The 23,280-nt window shown below is 42.7% G+C and overlaps 1 protein-coding gene across 1 annotated transcript in view; it reads right to left on the bottom strand.

Moving 5' to 3' along the window:
* Positions 1 to 17,315, bottom strand: part of PSMD14 (proteasome 26S subunit, non-ATPase 14) — a gene marked incomplete at its 5' end in the record, with an annotated part of 1,148,793 nt that extends 1,131,478 nt beyond the window's left edge. Inside the window, 1 exon segment of the mRNA XM_044074781.1 lies at positions 17,264 to 17,315. Coding sequence (XP_043930716.1) covers positions 17,264 to 17,311 — 48 coding nt within the window.
* Between the last annotated feature and the right edge of the window lie 5,965 nt (positions 17,316 to 23,280).

The following is a 23,280-nucleotide window of genomic DNA, read 5'->3' as shown; positions in this document are numbered from 1 at the left end:
TAGGTACAAAAAGTACAGTTTTTTACCTACCATAAATGTAGATGTTCGAGTGTACACCCTGCTGCAGTCATCACACTTGGGTTATCCTGTCGTCAGGCGGTCCCCACAGTTGGCTGGAATTCCAAAGTCTTGGTCCGGCGTCGGTTGCTGTCGTTTCTTCCCTGACGTCAGTGTGCCAGGGGTATATATAATGCAACCGACGCCATTTTCTTCAGTTTTTCTTGCCCCAGATGTCAGGTGCCCCCAAAAAGGTGGTCAGTAATTAATACCAAATTGAGTAAACTTGCACAAACACAAAATCCCTTCAGCTATAAGCAAATACATCAGGAAGGTATTGAAGAGATTTAGCCAGTAGGTCATAGGGGATAGAGGGAGGGTAACCTGGACTGCAGCAGGGTGTACACTCTAACATCTACATTTATGGTAGGTACAAAACTGTACTATGTTCATCGTGTTACCCTGCTGCAGTCATCACACTTGGGTTGAATCCCAAAACTAAGGATGGGTGGAGGTATCATAGAGGGTTAGAGGAGGCTAGAAGGCCCTGCAGAACTGCAGTGGCGAAGCCCGCCCTGGTCTTAGAGTAAAGTGGTAAGTGATAGTGTTTGGTAAAGGTGTGTACTGAACTCCAAGTTGCAGCTTCCAAAATCTCCTTGGTTGGAACCCCCCTGAGAAAGGCTGTAGAAGTAGCTGTTGCCCTGGTAGAGTGGGGCCTAATGGTAGCAGGAACTGGTTTTCCATGATGGGTGTAGCAAAAACGTATGCAATGACCTATCCATTTGGAAATGGTTTGCTTTGATAATAGCCCTCCCTTGAGAAGCTGTAGCATAGGATATAAAGAGCTGGTCAGATTTTCTGAAAGCCTTAGTTTTGTCCAAGTAGTAATGAAGTTGCCTGTGAATGTCCATGGAATGCAGGAGTCTCTCACCTTTGTTCTGTGGATTTGGGAAAAAGGTGGGTAAGTGGATGGTTTGATTTAAAGCCACACTGGAAACCACCTTAGGCATAAAGGAAGGATTAGTTCGTAGGGAAACCCTGTCTTGATGAAAAATAAGGAAAGGTTCCACTGCCATTAGTGCCTGCAGCTCTGAGACTCTTCTAGCTGAAGTCATTGCTAGCAGCAGGGCAGTCTTCCATGATAAGAACTGAAGATCTGCAGAGAAAGCTGGTTCAAAGGGAGGTAGCGTTAGTTTTTCCAGAACAAAATTGAGGTCCCATGTTGGTGTAGGTGCTCTCCTGGGGGGTCTAATGTTTTTTGCCCCTCTGAGGAACTGCCTTAGAAGTGGATGCGAAAATAAAGGTGGATCCGTGTTGTAGTGGGCTGAAATAGCTGAAGCATGGATTTTAATGGAGGAGAAAGAAAGTCCTTTGTGCAACATCTCAGTTAAATACTGTAGAATGTGAGGCATGTGAGGCTGAATTATGTCTTGGCCTTTTGATTGGTTCCAGGCACAAAACCTTTTCCATTTGTCCGAATAAGCCTTCCTGGTGCTTGGCCTCCTAGCTTCCAGAATAACATCCATAACTGCTTGGGAAAGAAGAGCTGGCTGGATGCTTAGTTGATCTGCCATGCAGCCAGATTTAAGGTTTTGAGCTGGCTGTGAAGAATCTGATTGTTTTGTTGTGTGAGTAAATGGGAAATTTGTGGTAATATCCATGGTGGGCCGTGGGCCATATTCTTCAATAGCGGGTACCAGTGCTGGCGTGGCCAGTCTGGGGCTATGAGAATCAGTCGAGGTCTCTCCTTTTTGACTTTCAGAAGTACCTTTTGTGAGGAGAGGCAATGGAGGGAAGGCATATACTGTCAGGTTTTTCCAACTGAAAGAGAGTGCGTCCACTTTCCACGCTTGATGGTGAAGTGCCCTTGTACAAAATTTTGTTAGTTGATAGTTTTGAGGGCTGGCAAACAGGTCTATGTCTGGAAGGCCCCATTTTTGAGTTATCATTGTAAATACTTGTGGGTCTAGTTTCCACTCGTGGGGATCCATGATGTTTCTGCTGAGGTCGTCTGCCAATGTATTCTTCTGTCCTGGCAGGAATTGAGCTTGTAACTGAACTTGGTAAGCCAGAGCTGTGTTCCATAAGGTCGTTGCTTGCCTGCACAGAGGGTAGGAGTGGGTACCCCCTTGTTTGTTTATGTACCACATTACTGTGGTGTTGTCCGTCTTTATTGTCAGTTGTCCTGGATGTAATAGATCCTTGAAGGGTGTCGGAGCTTTCTGTACAGCTAGCATCTCCTTTTGATTGATGTGCAGATTCCTTTGATCTGCAGTCCATACGCCTTGAATGCACTGTCCTGCCATGTGAGGCCCCCAGGCGTAATCTGATGCATCTGTTGTGATAGTTTGCCTGGCTGGGGGCAAGGTGAAAGGCTGACCCTTGTTGAGGTGACATGCCTGTGACCACCATAGAAACTCCTGTTGTAGGCAGGGAATGAGAGATATCATTGTGTCCAAGCTGTGGCTGTGTTGAGACCATACGCTTTTTAGGTACCACTGTAATTTCCTCATATGCAGCTTTGCAAATGGTATTAGTAGTATGCAAGATGCCATGAAGCCCAAGGCCTGCAGAATTTTTCTTGCAGTTAATTGGGCCTTTGTTGCCATTGTTTTGAAATATTGAGTCAGTTGTAGTCGTTTGTCTGGCGTCAGATAAGCCTTCTGGGCCGTTGTATTCAAGCTGGCACCCAGGAATGTCATATTTTGTGAAGGTACTAGTTTTGACTTCTTTTCGTTTACTGTGTACCCCAGGCAATTTAGTAGATGTTTCACAAAAGCCAGATGATGTAATAGAATGTCCTTGCTTTCTGCTTGGATGAGGCAGTCATCCAGGTATGGGTATATTTGAATTCCTCTTTGTCTGCAGTATGCAATTACTGGTGCCAGGCATTTTGTGAAGACTCTGGGCGCAGTAGAGAAGCCAAAGGGCAGTGCAGAGAATTGGTAATGGGTTGAACCTGCAATGAAAGGGAGGTATCTTCTGCAACATTGTCTGATAGGGACATGCAGGTATGCCTCCTTGAGGTCCAACGTTACTAGCCATGCTTCCTTGCCCAACATGGGAAGAAGCTGCTATAGTGTTAGCATCTTGAATTTGGGTACTTGCAAGTAGGTGTTTAGAATTGAAAGGTCCAGAATTGGTCTCCAGGTATTGCCCTTTCTGGGCACTAGAAAGAGTCTTGAGTAAAATCCTTGGCCTTGCTCTCGAGTAGGTACCAGTTGAATGGCTCTCATGTCCATGAGAGCTGTAATTTGTTTTTGTGCCTCTGCCCATTGATTTTGTGGCAGGTTTGGCATTCCTCTTTTCATTGGCAAGGTGTGAAAATGGAATCTGTATCCTCGTAAAATTATGTCTAGGACCCATTTGTCCTTTGTGACAATGTGCCAGTTGTCTGAAAAAAGTGCGAGTTTTCCTCCCAAGGGGGCTGCCAAGAGAGTGTTGCTTGGCCAGATGAGGTGCAAGTCATTGAGTTTGCCTTCTAGTAGATTGGGACCTGTCTTCTCCTCCCTTCTGTGTTGTAGTGCCCCACTGGCGAGGTTTGTACTGGGCTTGTGGTTGTCCTCTGCCCCTTGGGCGTCTGTATTTACCCCTCTGTGGTCTGTCTGTAGCTGGAAAGGAAACAAAATACAAATGGAGAACACCAACTGCTGCAAGTTAGAATTTTTTAATTCTGGTACCTCGGCCTTCGCCTTCTCCTGGAATACATTTTACATAATACTCCACCCATTTTTATACAAATTTTTGATTAAATAATTGATGCACCATCCCCCAATTAAATAATTAAATTCATTTTCTTACTATTTTAGTGAAACAAATTTGGCATCTCTTAAACAAAACTATACAACATATTAACTGGAGAATAAATAACATTCATTTCATAAATACTTTTAGTAATGTATACATAAATATGAATATTGTTACTAATAATATATACCTATTATTTATTTAATATGACCCTTGCAAGCAATCCCTTTTCTTAAATGTTAGAAAATATTAAGAAATATGTGAAAAAAATTTTATGTGAAAAAATTAATGTTGGAAAATATATAAAAAAATTCATGAAAAAATTATATGAAAAAATACATTACACCTCCATATTCATTCCATTGGGAAACATAGTTTTTAAATTGAGAATGAACCTTGACTCCATCAAAAGTAATTTCTCACGAAATATGGCCTCATTAGCATATACATTTGGTTTACCTAAAACACTGAAGACAAAACCATCTGGGACCCCCCCATGATTGTCAGCAAAATGTTTTCCCACTGGGCTCTCTAGCCTCTTGTGCCTTATATATCCTAGGTGTTCCAAAATCCTTAATTTAACCCTTCTAGTGGTTTGTCCTATGTACCAATTTTGTCTCTCACAGCCACATCCTATGATATACACAACCCCAGTTGAGTTGCAGTCATAAAATTCAGTGGCCTTGTATTTGACCCCATTAATTTTGCAACCATCCAGGTTCCTAATCCACTTACACACTTTACATCTTCCGCACCTGAATGATCCCTTTCTATCATCTTCACCCCCTCCATCATTTTTTCTAAAATTTAGAATTTCCCTGAGATTAAAATATCTCTTATATGAAAAGGTCACCCGTGACGGAAAAAGTTTTCCTATCTTCTCATCTTCATAAATGATTGGCCAAAATCTATCCACTAATCCCTTCAAAATTTGAGAAAAATGGGAAAATCTAGACACAAAAAATATTTTTTCATTTGAATCCTTTATCCTACCACTATTTTTATCATAGATTTCATGATTTCCAGAGTGCCCGATCCCCCGGAATCTAACCCTATTACTGGACCTTGTTATAATACCCAACTCATTCTCCACCCTTCTACTTTTTTTCACATATTTCTTAATATTTTCTAACATTTAAGAAAAGGGATTGCTTGCAAGGGTCATATTAAATAAATAATAGGTATATATTATTAGTAACAATATTCATATTTATGTATACATTACTAAAAGTATTTATGAAATGAATGTTATTTATTCTCCAGTTAATATGTTGTATAGTTTTGTTTAAGAGATGCCAAATTTGTTTCACTAAAATAGTAAGAAAATGAATTTAATTATTTAATTGGGGGATGGTGCATCAATTATTTAATCAAAAATTTGTATAAAAATGGGTGGAGTATTATGTAAAATGTATTCCAGGAGAAGGCGAGGTACCAGAATTAAAAAATTCTAACTTGCAGCAGTTGGTGTTCTCCATTTGTATTTTGTAGCTGGAAAGGACCAATTTTTTGTTGGACAATTTCTGCTGAAGCGTGGGGGCTGTACCTGTAAGAAATCTTTGACCATCTACATAGATTTTGCCTTATCCTCCATTTTCTTTAAAACTTCCTCTGCTTTAACCCCAAATAAGACATCCTGTTGTAAGGGTGCATCTAGTAACTTTGCTTTAACATGATAAGGCAGAGATAGTTCCTTTAACCAAGCATGTCTACGTATAACGGACGGACCCAGTAACAGCTGCTCTAGAGGAAGCTTCCAAGGCATCAAAACCACATTGTAAAGTATGTTTGCCCACCTGTTCAGCTGTATGCAACAGATCCTGCATTTCCTTGAAGTCAGACTGTTGAGGGTGCGTGCCCATCTTTTGTTTTATTTGAGACATTAGGAATTGCTGGCATTTAAGCATGTGAAATTGACAATTTAGTGCTCTCATAGCTACAGTAGCTGAGGTGTAAACCTTCTTCCCCCACCTATCTAGTGCTCTGGAGTCCCTTTCAGAGGGTACAGGATTTTTAGCCATAGAAGCCTTAGCCCCTTTGGGACCCTGGGAGATTGTCTCTGGATCAGCAACAAGGCTTTTGTATAGGAATTTGTGTGAGTCAGGCACTCTATAGGATCTATCTGGTTTGGCTGGAGCAGGAGGCAGAGAATCTGGATTTAGACTAGATTCTAAGAAAACATCATCCACAATGTCTAAAACTGGTGGGATAGCAAGTGGTCTGTGTTGGGGGAGTAAAAGAAACTCTCTGAGCCTTTTATTTGAGTCGGAGTAGTCCTGACCTTCCCAGTGGAAATGTTCCCTCATGGTATGTAAGGTTTCCCCAAAGGAAGAATCTTCAGGGGGAATGGAGTCTTCAGCATCAGAATCTTCATAAGGGGGAAAGGAGTAATCCTGTTCCTCAGAGGAGCCTGAGGAAACAGACACTTGATCAGAGGAGGCATAATCCTCCTCTTGTCTAGGCCTTTTGTCGAGTGGGGGGGGGGGGTTGGGAACCCCTGATCAAAGGAATTAAATCTTCAGCCATTTTAAGCATCTGCTTCTTAGGCATAGGGCCTTGACCAGGAGACTGAAGTGTAGTCTTTTTTGGTTTTAGAGGAGTCTTGAGCTTAGCATAAGATTTTATGGTGAGAGTAGTCAGTCTGAAGACACCTTCAGAAACCGAAGGTGTTTCTACAGCACCGGCTGCTCCTACTGCAATGATGTCAGTAGGGCCTAAAGAAAATGGCTGCATCGGCCTAGAACTCTCTGCTGGAGAATCCGAAGCAGTCTGGGGATCCAATTCAGCGGTAGCCAGGGGCTGCGTAAGCGCCTCACTGAAAACCGGAGAACTGGCGACCAGCCCAGCCGAGAGCTCGGCGTCTGGTTTGGATCTAAGCTGCCTATCTTTATCTTTGCGTTTTTTATGCACGCCGGTAGTCGGTTGCTCCAACGGCATAGTGTAATTAAATTTCCTACAGAAGTAGTGACGTGCGAAATCAAAGAGTCGCTTTATACTTTGCTTATTGAACCTAGCACAAAACCGACAACCAGTGACGTCGTGGTCTGGGCCTAGGCAAGGTATACAAAAAGAATGAAAGTCCTTATGAGGTATTTGCTTCCCACAAGAAATGCAATTGTTAACTTTTTCTGACATCGGACTGAGGCAAGAAAAGGTTCCCCAACGGGGTACTTAGCTTTGAAGACTTCGGACTGAAACTCGATTAGAAAATCTCAGGTGTCTGTCGACCGGCACTTGCGAACTGCTTCTGCTTCGGGCACCGCGCGGCAAGAAAGACTCTAGAAAATGGCGTCGGATGCCTCTCGTATACCCTCGGCGCACTGACGTCAGGGAAGAAGCGACAGCAACCGACGCCAGACCAAGACTTTGGAATTCGGGCCGAATGCGGGACTGCCTGACGGCAGGATAACCCAAGTGTGATCACTGCAGCAGGGTAACACGATGAACATTAGAACATTATAATAGTCTCACACACACACCAGTGAAGAAATACAATCACTAAATTCAAATCAGGAGAACGAAGGTAAAAAACCCCGTTCTAACTGCAAATGCAAATAAGCGGAGAGCTCTGCAAGCAAAACTATTTATTTTAATCTAAGCACACAGATAAAGCTTACCTAATTTTGAACTAATGCACACACAGTCTAAACTACGTGCAAAGGCGCCTACAACCACTACTATCAACAATATCTGAACTAGGGATATATAAATATACAGAAAACAACCCCAGTGAAGAAACTAACTGTTCTCAGAAATACTTAACACAAAAAGAACTCTAGCAACTGCTAAACTATCTAGCTACAAAAACAACACTAGTAACAGCTATATGCAGCTATATAAATATGAAAAACAGCAGAATTAAGTAAAAAAATAGCAAAATGTGTTAGACTTAGCCACGGCCAAGAAGAAGCACATCCAAACTCGACGTGGCAAACAAGATCTGGGATTGTACTGGTGCACCATGGGATACCTACCTAGCCACAAGCCAACTAGAAGACTTTGAACTTGTAAAAAGGCCGAGTCGGAGCAGAGGATCAGCTACAAACCCATGTGTAAGAATGAAGGCGAGATAGGACTACAGAACATCACTTATCTAAACCCCTACCTATTACGTTATACAAAATTCTAGTTAAGTGCACGTTCCTGATCAATGGTGAAATGATGCACTGGCCACTGGTTCACAAAGAAGGGGTGACAGACCAAAACAATTTAAGAACCACAGCTGTGCCAACAGTCTATGTACAATTATAGACCCATAATGCAACGCATGACGTACGTCTGTCACAAATGGAACAATACAAGTTTAAGGGAAGAGCTTGCCTTTTGAACCTAATGGCATTCACTGAAGAAGTAAAAGTAGCATTTTAAGAAATAACAGTGCATGTTGTTTTATCCTGACTTTGTAAAGGCATTCAACAGTACTCCACAAAAAAGAACAAATGACAAATTCAGTGCTTTAAATGTCAATTCATATGGGGTTCATTGGGTAAAACACTAATTAAACCACAAGTATGCAATGAGTAAAAGGGGGGAGGGTATCAGAACTGTTCCACAAGATCTTTACTGGGATTTTTCAAACTGTATTTCTCAGACTTAAAAGTAAAAAAAACATTAGACAAGAAAAACATGCTCATGCTGAAAACTGTGCAGCATAATTACTTCCATAAAACCTGCCAAAGCACTCTAAAATATCCTAAAAACATACTACTCTGATTCAGTTGTAATGACATTGACTTTAATGCCACATGCAAAAAAATGGAGCATCGTAATATTTGGCAAAAAGGGTGCAAATTAGGACTACAAATAAATGGCAAAATCATAAAAATTATATTAGTATGAAAGATTTTATGGCAATGAAACATGATTTAAAATCAGACCATTGTGTATCAACCAAAGAAGGAACAAGTCAGTAATCCATCGACATTCTGACATCTGAGTGGAAGGCAGTCAACTAAAGTTGGGAGGGTAAAGCTCTGGAAGTCAGGCTGGTGCACTGTGGTCTTACCAGCAGGAATCACAGAAGTGATGCCTGCAACGATAAATAACAATAGATGTTCTTTGTAATATTCATGTTCCTTATGGGTTACAGAGGTGTCCTCTGCCCAACGTATAATGAAATGTCTAAATTGGTTTTATGTAAAAACTGCAGTGGAAAGCACCACTGGGAAGCCAACAATAGGCTGTAAACTTCAGGCTCAAACCAATGAACTGATAGAGGGTGCAGACAGGATTCTGTCCATCATATTCAGATATGGGTGCACAGAACATTCGGTTAAATCAGAGACAAGGTTATAAACAGCCAAAACAATCCTGTGACAATGAAGACAGCTGTGTCACTGTACTCTTCTCCCAATATTTAATTATGCCCAGACAGTCCACCCTCCTAAACAGCCCCACTGGTAAGCTGCCATTAAGATAACCTCCTCCCAATACCCTTTTCCACAAAAACAGATACAGTCAAGAGTATCAACCACAACAGGTACCTGGTCCAGACGTCCTTGTACTACTACAGAAAATCACACGCAGAATTACAGCAGGAATTAAAATGTACTAAACCCTTAGTCCCTTTATGACAAGCAAGTTCATCACTTGAAAAGTACAGTTGTGTACACGTACCATAAGTGTAGATGTTCAAGTATATTCACTGTTGCAGTCATCACATTTGGGTTATCCCTGCCAGGGTACCCTCGGCCGTCCCAAATACCAGAGGCTTAGTATTTCTGCGTCAGTTGCCATCGTTTGAGGACTGACGTCAGGTCGTCAGTAGCATAAAGTAAGGCAGCCGACGTCATTACATCAGTTCTTCTTGCCCTAACCTGTCAGGAGCCCCCAAAGTAGCAGGCCAGGTTCTGGTGGAAGAACCCCACCAGTGGAAAATAAATACCAATGTGTCCCTTTGTAAGGAAAGAAAGAGAAAAAAAAAGGGGGATGGAGGGAGGGAAACCAGGACTGCAACAGTGAATACACTCTAACATCTACATTTATGGTAAGTGTACGCAACTGTAATATGTTCTTCATGTTTCACTGCTGCAGTCATAACATTTGGGTAGATTCCCAATGCTGAAGAAATGGGTGGAGCCAGTCAAGGAAACTAGGGGCTGGCTAGGATGCCCTGCAGGACTGCAGAAGCAAACTCTTCCCTGGATTTGGAGAAGAGAGGCAGGTGGTACTGCTTGGTAAAAGTGTGAACAGATGTCCAAGGTGGCAACCTCAAGGATGTCCCTGGTGGGGACTCCTCTTAGGAAAGCTGTAGAGGTGGAGCCTGCTCTGGTGGAGTGTGTCCTGACCCCCTTACTGGTAGGCTTTCCATGCTGTTTGTAACAGAAATGGATGCAGTGTGCTATCCATTTGGAAATGGTTTGCTTGGAGATGGCTTTGCCTTCTTTTCCTGTAGCAAAGCTAACCAGCAATTGATCAGACTTTCTGAAGAATTTAGTCCTGTCGAGATATAATCTGAGCTGTCTGTGCACATCTAGAGAGTGCAGAATCCTTTCCCCTTTGTTCTGTGGATTAGGAAAGAGGGTGGGCAATTGAATGGATTGGTTGAGAGCCACACTGGACACCACCTTTGACATGAAGGATGGGTTAGTTCTGAGGGATACCCTGTCTGCATGGAAAATGATGAAGGGTTCCACAGCCATGAGTGCTTGCAGCTCAGAGACTCTTCTGGCTGAAGTGATGGGCAGAAGGAAAGCTGTCTTCCAAGAGAGAAATTTCAGCTCTGCAGAAGAATCTGGTTCGAAAGGGGGCAGGGTGAGCTTTTCCAAGACAAAGTTAAGGTCTTAAGCTGGTGTTTGTACCCTTCTGGGGGGCCACAAGTTGTTGGCCCCTCTGAGGAACTGTTTGATCAAAGGGTGTGAGAAAAGGAGCTGCTCAGTGGGAAAATTAGCAGAAATAGCAGAGGCATGAATTTTTATAGAGGAGAAAGAAAGACCACTGTGTAGTAAGTCAGCTAAGTAATACAGGATGAGAGGGATGGAGGGCTGTGCTGTAGATCCAGGTGCAGAACCTTTTCCATTTATCTGCATAGGATTTTCTGGTGCTAGGACGTCTGGCCTCACGGATAACATCAAGAACCTGTTTGTTTAACATTGCAGATTGGTTCGGGGTTAGGGAATAAGCCAAGCTGCCAATTGAGTGTCTGCAATTTGAGATGCAAGAATTCCCCTTCCCTCTGGATCAACTGGTTTGCAATCGGAAGAAGATGCCATGGAGGCAGCGGGGAAAGGCTGCGCAGCAAGGGGTACCAGTGTTGTCAGGGCCAGTCTGGAGCAATAAGAATGGTCCTTGAGTTTTCTCCCTTATTTTGAGCAGTACCCCTTGGGATGAGAGGTAGGGGAGGAAAGGCATAGACCCATAGATTGACCCAGGGGAAGGACATGGCATCCACTTTCCAAGCCATGCAGTGATGCTCCCTGGTGCAGAATTTTATTAGCTGATGGTTGGTGTGGGAGGCAAAGAGGTTAACCTTCGGGGCTCCCCATTTCTGAGTTATTAGGGTGGAGGTACTTCAGATGAGTTGCCACTCGTGTGGGTCCAGAAGGTTTCTGCTTAATTCGTCCGCCAGAGAGTTGAGAGAGCCTGATAGGAATTGTGCTAACAGGTGTAGTTGCATGGAAGAGGCTGTGATCAAAGGGTCATGGCCAGCCTGCATTGAGGGTAGGAGTGAGTCTCTCCCTGCTTGTTGATGTACCACATGACAGTGTTGTTGTCTGTTTTTGATCAGGAGAACCCCTGGAGAGAGAAGGGGTTTGAAAGCTATCAAGACGTGCTGCACAGCCATCATCTCTTTTTGAATGATGTGCAGAGGGATTTCCTGAGGGCTCCACTGGCCCTGCAAGCACCTGCCATCCAGGGGTGCACCCCAAGCATAGTCTGATGAGTCTGTGGTGAGGGTCTGGGCAGCGCGGGGTGGAGTGAGGAGAAGGGCAGTCCCTTGTTGTGGGAGCATGCTGTTGCCCACCAAAGAAATTCCTTTCTGAGGGCAGGAATTATAGGTAGAAGAGTTTCCAGGTCTTGAAAGTGTTGACACCAAAGGTTTTTTAGGTACCACTGAAGTTTCCTCATGTGCAGTCTGGCACAAGGAATGAGTAGTATTGCAAGATGCCATGAACTCCAGAGCTTGCAGGATCTTCCTTGTAGATAGCTGGGGCCTGGTGGCTAGTTGAGAGAAGTAGGTTGTCAGGAAAATTTGTTTCTCTGGTGTAAGGAATGCCATCTAGGATGATGCATCCAGACTTACTCCCAGGAAGATTATCCTTTGGGTGGGCACCTGTTTGGATTTCTTTTTGTTGATTGTGTATCCTAGGGAGGTTAGTAGTGTCTTTACAACGGCCAGATGCTTGAGCAGCTTTTCCTGGCAGTCTGTCTGAATAAAGCAGTCATCTAAGTATGCTTAAATTTGAATATTTCTTTGTCTGCGAAATGCAATGGCCGGAGCCAGGCATTTTGTAAAACATCTGGGAGCAGTACATAAGCCAAAGGGAAGTGTAGAGAACTGAAAGTGTTTAGATCCTGCCCTGAAGCGGAGCTACGTCCTGCAGGATTCCCTGATAGGAATGTGGAGGTAGGCCTATTTTAGATGTAGGGTGGCTAACCAAGCGTCCTTGGAGAGCATGGGTAGCAGCTGCTGGAGGGTGAGCATTCTAAATTTTGGGATCACCAGGAAGATGTTTAGAATAGATAGATCGAGGATGGGGCGCCAGGTGCCCTCTTTTCTGGGTACCAGAAAAAGTTTGGAGTAGAAGCCTTGGCCTATCTGCTCTGCAGGAATGTGCTCTACTGCTCTCACAGAGAGAAGGGAAAGGATTTGCTTTTGAGCCTCTACCCACTGATTTGGTGGTAGATCTGGGAACCCTTTTGGGGTTGGAAGCATATGGAAGTAGAATTTGTATCCCTGAGACACAATGTTCAGAACCCATTGGTCCTTGGTTATGGTGGCCTAGGTGCTTGAGTGAAATGAGAGTTTTCCTACCAGGGAAGTAAAGGTGGGCAGAGGGGAGGAGGTGGTCGGTCACTGTGAGTTATTACCATAAGGGGTGGCTTAGAACTCCCTGGTTTTGAAGTGGAGGTAGTCCACTGTTTAGATCGCTGCATTCCCTGGGGCTGCTATCTGGGTGGTCTGTTTCCACGGGCCTAGGCTGGGCTGGTTTACTCAGAGCAGGAAAGGAGCAGTGCTTGGAGGGGCAATGCTTGCTGAACCTGGGGGGGCTGGACTTGTAAGAAATCCTTAACTGTTTGCATAGATTTTGCCTTTTCTTCCATCTTTTTTAAGACCTCTTCTGCCTTAGTACCAAATACGTTATCTTTGTGCAAGGGGGCATCCAACAACTTAGATCTGACATGGTCTGGCAGGGGGTTGTTCCTTAAGCCATGCATGTCTTCTAATGACAGATCCAGTGACTGCTGCCCTGCAAGACGCTTCTAGGGCATCAAAACCACAGTGCAAAGTGTAGTTACTTGGTTTGCAGAATGCATCAAGTCTTGTAAATCTTTACATTCTGCCCAAGTAGGAAGGGAAGACATTTTTTGTTTAAGGAGTTCTAGTAGTATGGAAGAGGCTGTGATCAAAGGGTCATGACCAGCCTGCATTGAGGGTAGGAGTGAGTCTCTCCCTGCTTGTTGATGTACCACATGACAGTGTTGTTGTCTGACAGCAAGAGTAGCGGAGGTGTATACTTTTTTACCCCACCTGTCCAATTCTCGGGAATCCCTGTCTGAGGGTGTGGGACTCTTAGCAGAGACTGCTTTAATTCCTTCTGGGCCTTGAGAAACGACCTCAGGGTCAACTGTTGGATTTTTAAAAAGATATTTGTGCGAGTCAGGGACTCTATATTACCTGTCAGGTTTTCTGGGAGCAGGTGGTAGGGTGCCAGGAGTCAGGCTGGATTAAAGGAAAACATCATCCACCACATCCAGGACTTGGGGGATGGCCAAGGGTCTGTGTTGCGGAAGATCTAAGAATTCCCTGAGTCTCTTTTTGGACTGCGGGTAGTCCTGACTCTCCCATTGGAAATGCTCCCTTAAAGTATACAGGGTTTCCCCAAAGGAAAAATCCTCTGGGGGAGAGGCTGAAGGAATGGAGTCCTCTGCATGAGAATCCTCATAAGTGGACAGGGGTTGCATATCTTCATAGTCAGGAGCATCAGATACATCTGACTCTTGTTCAGATACATCTGACTCTTGTTCAGACAGAACTACAGGGAACAGATCTCTTTTCATTTTTGAGGGGGTAGCCTGGCTTCCCCTGATCAGCATGATAAGGTCTTCCGCCATTTTAAGCATTTGAGACTGAGGCAAGGTAGCAGGCGCCTGAGAGTGGGTCGTCATTTTTTTGGGTCCGGTTCGAGTCCTAGACCTAAGAAACTCTGTAGTTTTTAAAAGAAAGGCAGTCGCGAAAGAAGACTTTGGTTTGCGTCGAGATACGGTAGTGCGAAGGACTTCCTCAGAATTAGGAACCATACAAGGTAGAGACGACCACAGGATCCTTAATCGAAAAAGAGTTTTGCAGCATGCTGGACTTAAAACGGTCTCTGTAGCGGCCTGCGAAGCAACAGAGCCAGGCATCAGGGGCTGCCAATGCGCCTGACTTGAGTACCGGAGGACTGACGACTAGCTTAACGGAAGTGTCGTTGGTAGGTCTGGACCTGTGCGGTCTATCTCTGTCTTTATCGTTACATTTTTTCAGAAGATCTGCTGTCGGGTGGCTTACCAAAGCCATATCGGAATTCGAAGACTGTAAGCGAAAATATCTGGCTACAATAAGGGCCCGACGATGGATATTTCTGGCTTTGAACAAGGCACAGAAGTGACAACGGGGGATGTCGTGGTCTGGGCCTAAACAAGTGATGCAGTAAGAGTGGAAGTTTCGGTGTGCTATTTGCTTTCCACAGGCGAGACAATTAACTTTTTCGGACATCGGTTAGAGCAAGAAAAAAGGATCCCAACAGGGTACTTCACTTTTGAAGACTTCAACTTCAACATGGAGACAGAGACGAAAACCTAGGTAGCGGCCGACCGGCACTCGTGCGAATTGCTTCTGCTTCGGGCACCACGGCAATAAAGACTGATGTAATGGCGTCGGCTGCCTTACTTTATACTACTGACGACCTGACGTCAGTCCTCAAGCGACAGCAACCGAAGCAGAAATATTAAGCTTCTGGTATTCAGGCCGGCCGAGGGCTACCCTGGCAGGGATAACCCAAATGTGATGACTGCAACAGTGAAACACGAAGAACATCTGCAGTTAGTAGTGTGACCAATCCTACACAAACATGCAAGTGTAAAGTTATTCCGGCATCATCCAATTACAGATTACAAGAAAATGGGAACTTTAAAATACGGCTGGATATACAAGAGCAACATTTTTCACACAGTCTTCTTCAATTTATCACATAGAGAAGCTTTCCAGGTTATTTTACTTAAGTAAATTACTTATTTTAGCACAAAATGGGAAACTGGCCAGGCTTAAAATGACCCACAAGGGCAGTTAGCCTAGTGCTTACCTATGAACTTTTTAGACTGTAAAATAAGCACTTTACATGCAAGTTACAAAGACACTTTTACAATAAAATGCGGACACGGATCTCGGGTTGTCGGTCTATTTTATGTACTTCTGTTAAATTACATAAATCTCTTTGGTCTTCAATAAGCAAACTATCATAAACAGCATCAAATTAGAAGTATCAACTGAGTAAACGCAGTGTGTTTTATAAATCAGACAATGAACAGCATTACAGTACATATACATGTAATGCATACTTTTGCTCTTTTCAAATTGCTGATTCAGCAAAACTTAAAAATGACACTGAAATCATTACTAAAAGAAGCAGAAAGGATCAGAATATACAAAAGTGACTGTATAAAAGACAAACATACATCTTTATGAACACAGAAATTTGTATAACGGGCAAGCAGGGACTGAAAAAATACAATAAAATTAAAACTATACCTATGACAAAGAGGAATAAAGTGCTGACTACAGCCCAGGTGGCATATATTTGAGCTGCAGCTCAAGCACTGAAGGAGCATGGTAGTAGAGGAATGGCAGTAAGAAGATGGCACTAGGTCGACCATCCATCCAGAGGGAAGCAGCGGGTCTTAGTTTACCATTTTACCACTAGCAAGAGCAGACTTGCAGGAAACAAAATGTTATAAACACCAGAGACATGAACCGGGGCTTCATTGACGTGTAAGTGGAAGCATGCACAAGTAAAAGGAGGGGCATAATAGGGCTTCAAGTTTATCGCTAGGGCACAAGTCAGCCAACTAGTGGAAAGGAGAGCTCCATTAGAAACAGCTCTGAAGCATGCATTATTAGATGCATATGACAGTACAAACCACCCCCAATACTGCCTGTATGATGGCCCCTCGTGTCATTGCTTGACTCCACCCAGTGATGGGGACTCCAAGTGGTAGGGATACAAATGTGCTCAAGAGCAAAAAAAGCTTGATGGTTAGAAGGAAAACAAGTAAGACCAACTGCAAGTTATTTTATTATTGTATTACTGTTCCTTCTTTCTGTAAAGAAGCTTTTGTATTGGCAAATGCTAAGCTTGTTGTCTTTCTGGGACATTTAAATATGGCCATTTTTTTTAAGAGTGAGAAACTATGTGCCTTGTGTTTTTGAAGTAAACACCTTCATTATTATGCTATCTTCTAATCCCCATAAAGGACAACTAGAAATGTTGATGAGATTTGAACTCATGACCTCAGGTTTATTAGACCAGTGTTTTAACCCTGAGCTACAAGGCCACAAAACTCATTTATCAGAGGTGGGATATGAATCCACACTTCCAGGGAAGACAGTAACCTTAACAGTGCTTTAGTCAGCTCAGCCATCTTGACAACTGTTATAAATAAAGGCTGCCCTTAGTTCATAGGTAAATACTAGGAAATCACCTTACAGACAATCACATACATAACCAATTATCAGGCAGCGACAAAATGTGATAATCAAACCTCATACCTTGTGTTTGTAAGGCAAGTACCTTAACCACTATGCCAGTCCCCATTAAAGGCAAAAGTTAAACCTTGTACTTTGTGTGATGAACACCTTTAACCATTATGCAAACCCCTAACCCACGTCATAGTAATAATACAGCTTATCTACTACCTTAGCAACACAAATCCAATCAGTTTTCAGAATTCAGAAGTTAATATTTATAGACTTCAAATTAATAAACCGTTTTCTGCTGTGCTGGTAGTATCTGAATAAAAGCTCAAACTATTTGAACTCTACTGAAGAGAATTGTATTAAAGGAATTTCATCTCCTGCAGGCCTGCCCAGGGAACAGATTAATAAATAATTTAACAGACAGCACTCTCTATAACTGTGAATGCAATTCCCTGCAACCCAGGTGCAAACTTTTACAGGTGCTAAGATAATGAAGGAATCCACCGTTGCACCCCTCACCCCCTAGCCACAACCAATTCTATGCAATTATTTAATAGGCAGTGACAGTAGCAGACGCAATGACAGAAATCCAAATAAATTGAAATTACTCTGATGGACACTGACCTGACCCAGGCCTGGCATGCCTCCTCCAAGCCTCAGAAGTCTATCCATGTTTCTGTAAAATAAATAAATAAATACAAAAATTAATCACAGAAGTTTTTTTTAATGCTCAATTATCTATACGGTATAACTCACCTTCAGACTCTCCTTATGTCAAAAATATTGGTGGTAATTACTACACAACATCAGATTTCCTGTTAATTAACACCACATATTAATTCAAGAAGCTGTCTTCCACACTAATTAACAAACCCTATTTTACTGCTTTAAATTCTAGACCCTCCCCACTTTTACAGCTGGATAAGGTTTCCACAGCAAGCTGCATGCAACGTTTATACATTACTGATGTATTTAAAAATCTAAATACTTGCATAAGGAAGAATCCTAAATGTCGGGTATTAAGGGAAATTGGATCAAATAGATGCATTCTCTTAACATAATCAGACCACACAAAAAGAAATCGTCACATTTAAATAAAAAAACACCCTAATTAGTAAGTATTGTACTAATTAACTTACAGCCTTGTCAGTTATCAACAATCCTGTGTGAGTGACAGTGTGACAAGACAAGACTACTTAACTATAAATGCTGAAAATCTTAAAACTAGATTTGTATATTAAACATTACAATTTTTCAGAAAGATGTTACACCAAAAACTATTACCAGTACAAACAAAAGTAAAATAAAATGCCTCCTGACAGCTGATATACACACGCATGCATATGGTGCAGAGAAGTGCCACCTTGGGGTTTTTCGTGTCCTAAAATAGGTAAGTCAATTATAATAAAGGTGCTGTTCACCACCTAATTGCTTCACTAATAATTACTCCAGCTACACTGAACGTAGTGTTTGTGCTGCTAATTAATCTTTTGCACTAAAAACTTGGAAATGCAAATGGATGACCCACATAGGTTTCAGACAAGAGGCTAAGCAGACTTCAAACTGCACTGCCAATTACAAAGCTCTCCCACTGCTTACAAACTGCAGTTTACACTATAGTAAGCAGATTAAAATCAGCAGTCATAAACACCTTACAAAGTTGCCAAAATTATTTTATTCCTTAGAAAAAGCGATTTACTGATTTTCCCTTGAATATGACCCTCATGTTCTTAATGCAACACATGATCACTGAAAGACCCCCCCATGTCAGGTCTAATAAAAGGGTTAATCATCTTCACAAACCAAAATTATCCCAAGTCACTACAGAGGGCCATCCTGTAAATCAGGAAATAACATTTGATTTATACAGTGCTAGCAAGTAATTTACTAATAAAAAATATACACAGTGTACTCCAACAGTGGATGTGAGGTAGAAAAGACCGCTACCCATGAGGATACAGAGGGAGGAAGACTATACCTCATCAATCAAGGAGAATCCACTTATAAATAGACAGACACAGCAAGAGCAGTGCTGTCACACCCAACTTCCAAATTCTTCCTTCATGGATCTAATGGTTGGGCTGGATCTCATGCCATAAACCACCATGGTTGAAAGAGGCAAAGAATCAGATAAGGCAGCAGAATTCATAAGACTTGTGCCCTACAGCCAATGCAACAAAGACAAACATCTAGAGAAGGTATGCACCAAACCAATGTGGCCACAGCACAAGTTTTTGCAACTAAGACATTTGGAAGCATATGCTGAGGCCTGCTACTCCTCGAGTGGGATTTGGCCACAATATTAGCCACTGGGTTGCATGCCACCTAACAGCAATAAATAACACAGTTAGCAACCCATTCATAAAGTGTATGCATGGAATCCTGACGCCCTCACTCCCAATGCAGCAAAGGAAAAAAATGTTTCAAGTGTTCCAAAACATATGTACCTGGACTCAGGCAGCACCGAAAAGCTGATTAGCATTCAGGATGTAAAAAGCTCTCTATGCCATGTTTTTTGGTCCCACAAAGAAAATGGGGGCATGGATGGACTGTTTCAGAGACAACTTGGAAAGTGCTTTTTAGCAGGACATATGAGGTAGTCCAAAGAGACATCCATTCCTTATAAAAGACCAGATATGGCTCCCTAGAAATGGGCCAAGATTCCATACAGACTGGCAATTATCACCACAAACATTTCCCAAGAGAAAAGAAAACATCAACACAGCCAAGTTCAAAGGCTCACTGTGGACAGGCAAGTTGTTAATGTTGATGGTTAAATCCCATGGGGAGGGGGTAAAGGTTCTTTAACAAACAGAGATGCAGCATTCCATTAAAGAGCTGCATAACTGACCATTGCTAGTCCACAATCTAGCCCTTCATAATTCATAAGGCCATGATGTTAAGAAACAACTGACAGCTGTATCATGACAGTGGAATAACAAAGGCCAAAACCATATAGGTGTCCAAGACAGACCAGGGTCACATGGCTGTTAAGTGACCAGTGCTGCATGGAGTAACACAACCCAGACGGCAGTTTCTAAACGGAACACTAAACGGAACAATCCATTTATAGATGGAAAAACAAGCCTGCAGAATAAAAGGCTTTCTTTTAAATCGCAGGGTCTAATCTGAAGCTAGACCCAGTGGTGGAGTTGTTTCTCATGCCAAACATGGTGCCATTCACTTGGAATGAAGAAAAGTTTACTATAATCACCAAAGGTCTAAGTACCTAAACTACACCCTCCTCAGCCACTAGAAGGCAACCAAGATGGTGTTTGGTCTTTTACCTCTAAAATTTGCAAGAACTGGTAATCAAGAATGTGTGCAGAAATCTCCCATGTCAGACGAGAGGGAATGCCATTCACCACTGCTTCCTTCCTGCTCTGGTTTCCCAAGAATGACTAAGAATGACCATATTCTAACAAGTGGTAAACAGGTCAACCTCTAGAGTGGCCCACTACAGAAGACTCAGAGCAGGCAAGCACTTTGATTCCATAACACCAACACAGGAAAGGAGGAATGACTCAGTCTGTCAGCTCACTCACTTCCACAGGAATGTGACTTACTAATAAAGTGAGGTCTCATCTATAGCCACTGCCAGATGGATTTACTCCCTGTGTAGGAAAGTGATGCTCTTTAGTTCCTTTGCTTGTTTACATACCATAGCAGACTGGTTGCCTGACCAAATGGGAAGAGCACCCCTAAGAAGTTTTGTCTCCCAGGCCTTTAGGAGCAAAAGAACTGTTCTTAGCTCAAAATGACTGATGCTTCGCTACCTTTCCAAAGGGGGACTACACTCCCTGCATCATGACATAGTTTATTTAAGCTTTCTTATCCAGAAAGTAAGCATCTCTCATAAATACATTCAATGGATTTAACTGCAGAAAGAGAAGGCCTAACAAAAATGTTATGGGGAATTCTAAGACCCAATAATAGGAGTCGGACAACAGGGGCAGTTCCACGAATACACTATGGCTCAGCAGCCAATGAATCCTTAGAGTCCACTGCAACGGTAAGCAAACAGTACCAAGAAAACAGTGGCAGCCCTCAAGTCCAAAAGATAAATAAGAGTACTGGTCTGGACTCTGCAATGTGTTCTCACTCAGCCCCCCAAGGCATCACCTACTAGGGCCTCTCCAATGATAGGAGCAACAGACACTGTAGTGTGTCTAACTCCGAGCCTACAAACACAATCCTCGCAGAAGAAATCTGACATAACTTCACTAGTTAGTGATAACACCAATAAACTGCAACTGTGAAAATGTCCACTCAATGGCCATTTCTAAGGAGTCCCTGAAAAGATTTCCAGTAGTCAGCTGTCAAAGTATGGGAAGGCACAGCAAAACCTTGACAAAAGCTAAAGCCAAAATAGAAATACATTCCCTACTGAGAAATGATTCCCACCCATAGTGAACTTGTGGAAACTCCTGTGTGGTCCCCAAATACTGGGTATGAACACCATCATGGCACCCCAGGGGACAAGGCCACAAGTCCATGCAGGGTGTTCAAACACCACCAAACACATAGAATGAAGCGGACAAGGTCATCAAGATACAGAATGGGAAGAAACAAGCTGTTGAAAAGGCAGAAAGAAATCTCTACTCATGTTGCAAAAATAGAACAATATTTACAGTGCCCTTTAACAGATGTAATTTTAGTTTGTTCAAGGAGTTCCAACTGAGACTGACTGGCCAACTACAAAGTCTTTTCTAGGGAAGGACATTTGAGTTTCAGGACATGGCCAACAGATGCCACAACTAAAACTCGGTGACCTTTTGCAATTGTTCTCAAGATTGGTATAAACTCATAGAAACTTCATCCCGGGACTAGGCTGGTTCAGTCCCAAAAGAGAGTTAGCCCTTATGGCGGACGCAGCTGGAACTGGGTAGGGGAGGAAAACTGTATGATACCACAACACCTTTCTTGTAAGGCCATCCACAGAAGTAACAGCCTGCTTCCTCTAGAGAATGTCATCCTCCAAGTCATGATCAGCCTGAATAAAGTGCACATCAACTGAAAAAAAAAAAAAAAGAAAAAAACAACATGCAGGATCTTGTTCTCAAGTTTCTCCTAAGGAGTACATAGTCTCAACCAGAGCATCCTTGATGGGTATTCATCTGAGCCTAAAGCCCTAGTCAAAAGATCCACACAATCAAAATGGGGATAGCTAGCAAGGTAGTCCACTTTCAGAATGAAGAATATTACCACCTGGGTTTTCTCTAGCAATCAGAATCTTTAGGAGGTCCCTAAATTTCTCCAGAGAGTAGTGAGATCTGAACTTAACTGAGAAGTGTCGAAGGCCCTAAACCTCAAGAAAGTAGAGGAATATATTCTTCCCAACATGCCCAATGTTCCGGATTTCATTTCAGGTGACACAATGGTAAAAAAAAAAAAAAAAAAAAAAAAAAGAGTTGTAGTCTTTGGGTCCTATACTGGGAAAAAAAGATCACAAAGGAGTCCTCAGAAGAATGTTTAGTAAGGGTGTTCTACCCAATCAGGTGGTGACTTGTAAAGGACATTCACTTTATTAGAGGCTGAAGGGACAGACTCAGGGTGCATCCACTCTACCTGAACACCGATCTTAATGACCAGCTCTAAGTGTACCTTGGCATCAAGGTTAAATACACAAGACGTTGGAAAGGAGGATTCATGAAAATCCTCTCCTGAGCAAATTCAGAAAATCTGAGCCAGGTAGGTCACGGAATTGTAATGCTGGATTTGTGGTCCTGGGCAAACTATCTACAGAACATTTAACCCCCATCATAAAAAGGTACAAAACCGATGAAACAGCTGATTGGAATAAAAATGTTACCTTGACCAGTCTGTCATTTACCACATCTCATTGGGCCTCTTGTCATATGAACTAGAAAGTTAAATGCAGTCAATGAAAAAGTGGAGTATGCACAAACTCATTTCTCAAGGTAGTCAATTGCTCTGCATGCTCTACCTGGGGATGGACCACAGAGCTCTTGGCAGGCAGCCTTCTTAAGCTTAACTGCTGCCAAAACAAGATTCTCTCACTTCAGAGTCTCTGACAAAACAGTTCCACTTTCTGGATGGCCATAGGATCCCCTCACTACTTTTCTTACTACTGAAGTAGCTGCGTTATGGCTTTATTGCGGAATGTTGGTAGCCACCTTGAGCATGTTCCTGAATGATGAACCACTCGAAGACTGCTTGGTGAATCAAGTTGTCTTCTGTAACAACCTATGTTGGGAGGACAAAGGGTCAGTGTGTAATACCCCCACCCCCCATCTCATCACTTCTTATATGTATTCAGGCCGGCTGAGGGCTACCTGCAGGCAGATAACCCAAATGTAATGACTGCAAAACTGAAACATGAAGAAAATCCTCACTCCTCTTATTTGTGCACATCACCTTCCTTGACATCTTTGTTCTTCCTTTTTTTTTTTTTTTTTTTTTTGAGGGGATTACAGCTGGATGATGAATCTTTAATGGTAGATGTCAATAAACACTGCAAAGGGCTGTGGGCCTCTCTGTACTGCTGCACAACATAGCAGGGCTAAGGGCTCAGAAAAAAAACTAAGACGTGACAACTCCAAAGCAGCAAGGGACATTAGGGTATCCACAGCAAATAAACTTGCACATTTAGAATTAAGAAAGGCACAGCAACTGCCTCA

The sequence above is a fragment of the Protopterus annectens genome, chromosome 6.part0 (assembly GCF_019279795.1).
Source record: "Protopterus annectens isolate FY-2018-M chromosome 6.part0, PAN1.0, whole genome shotgun sequence".
NCBI lineage: Eukaryota > Metazoa > Chordata > Ceratodontiformes > Protopteridae > Protopterus > Protopterus annectens.
Note: the sequence above shows the minus strand (reverse complement) of the source record. Positions and strands in the feature narration are given on the sequence as shown.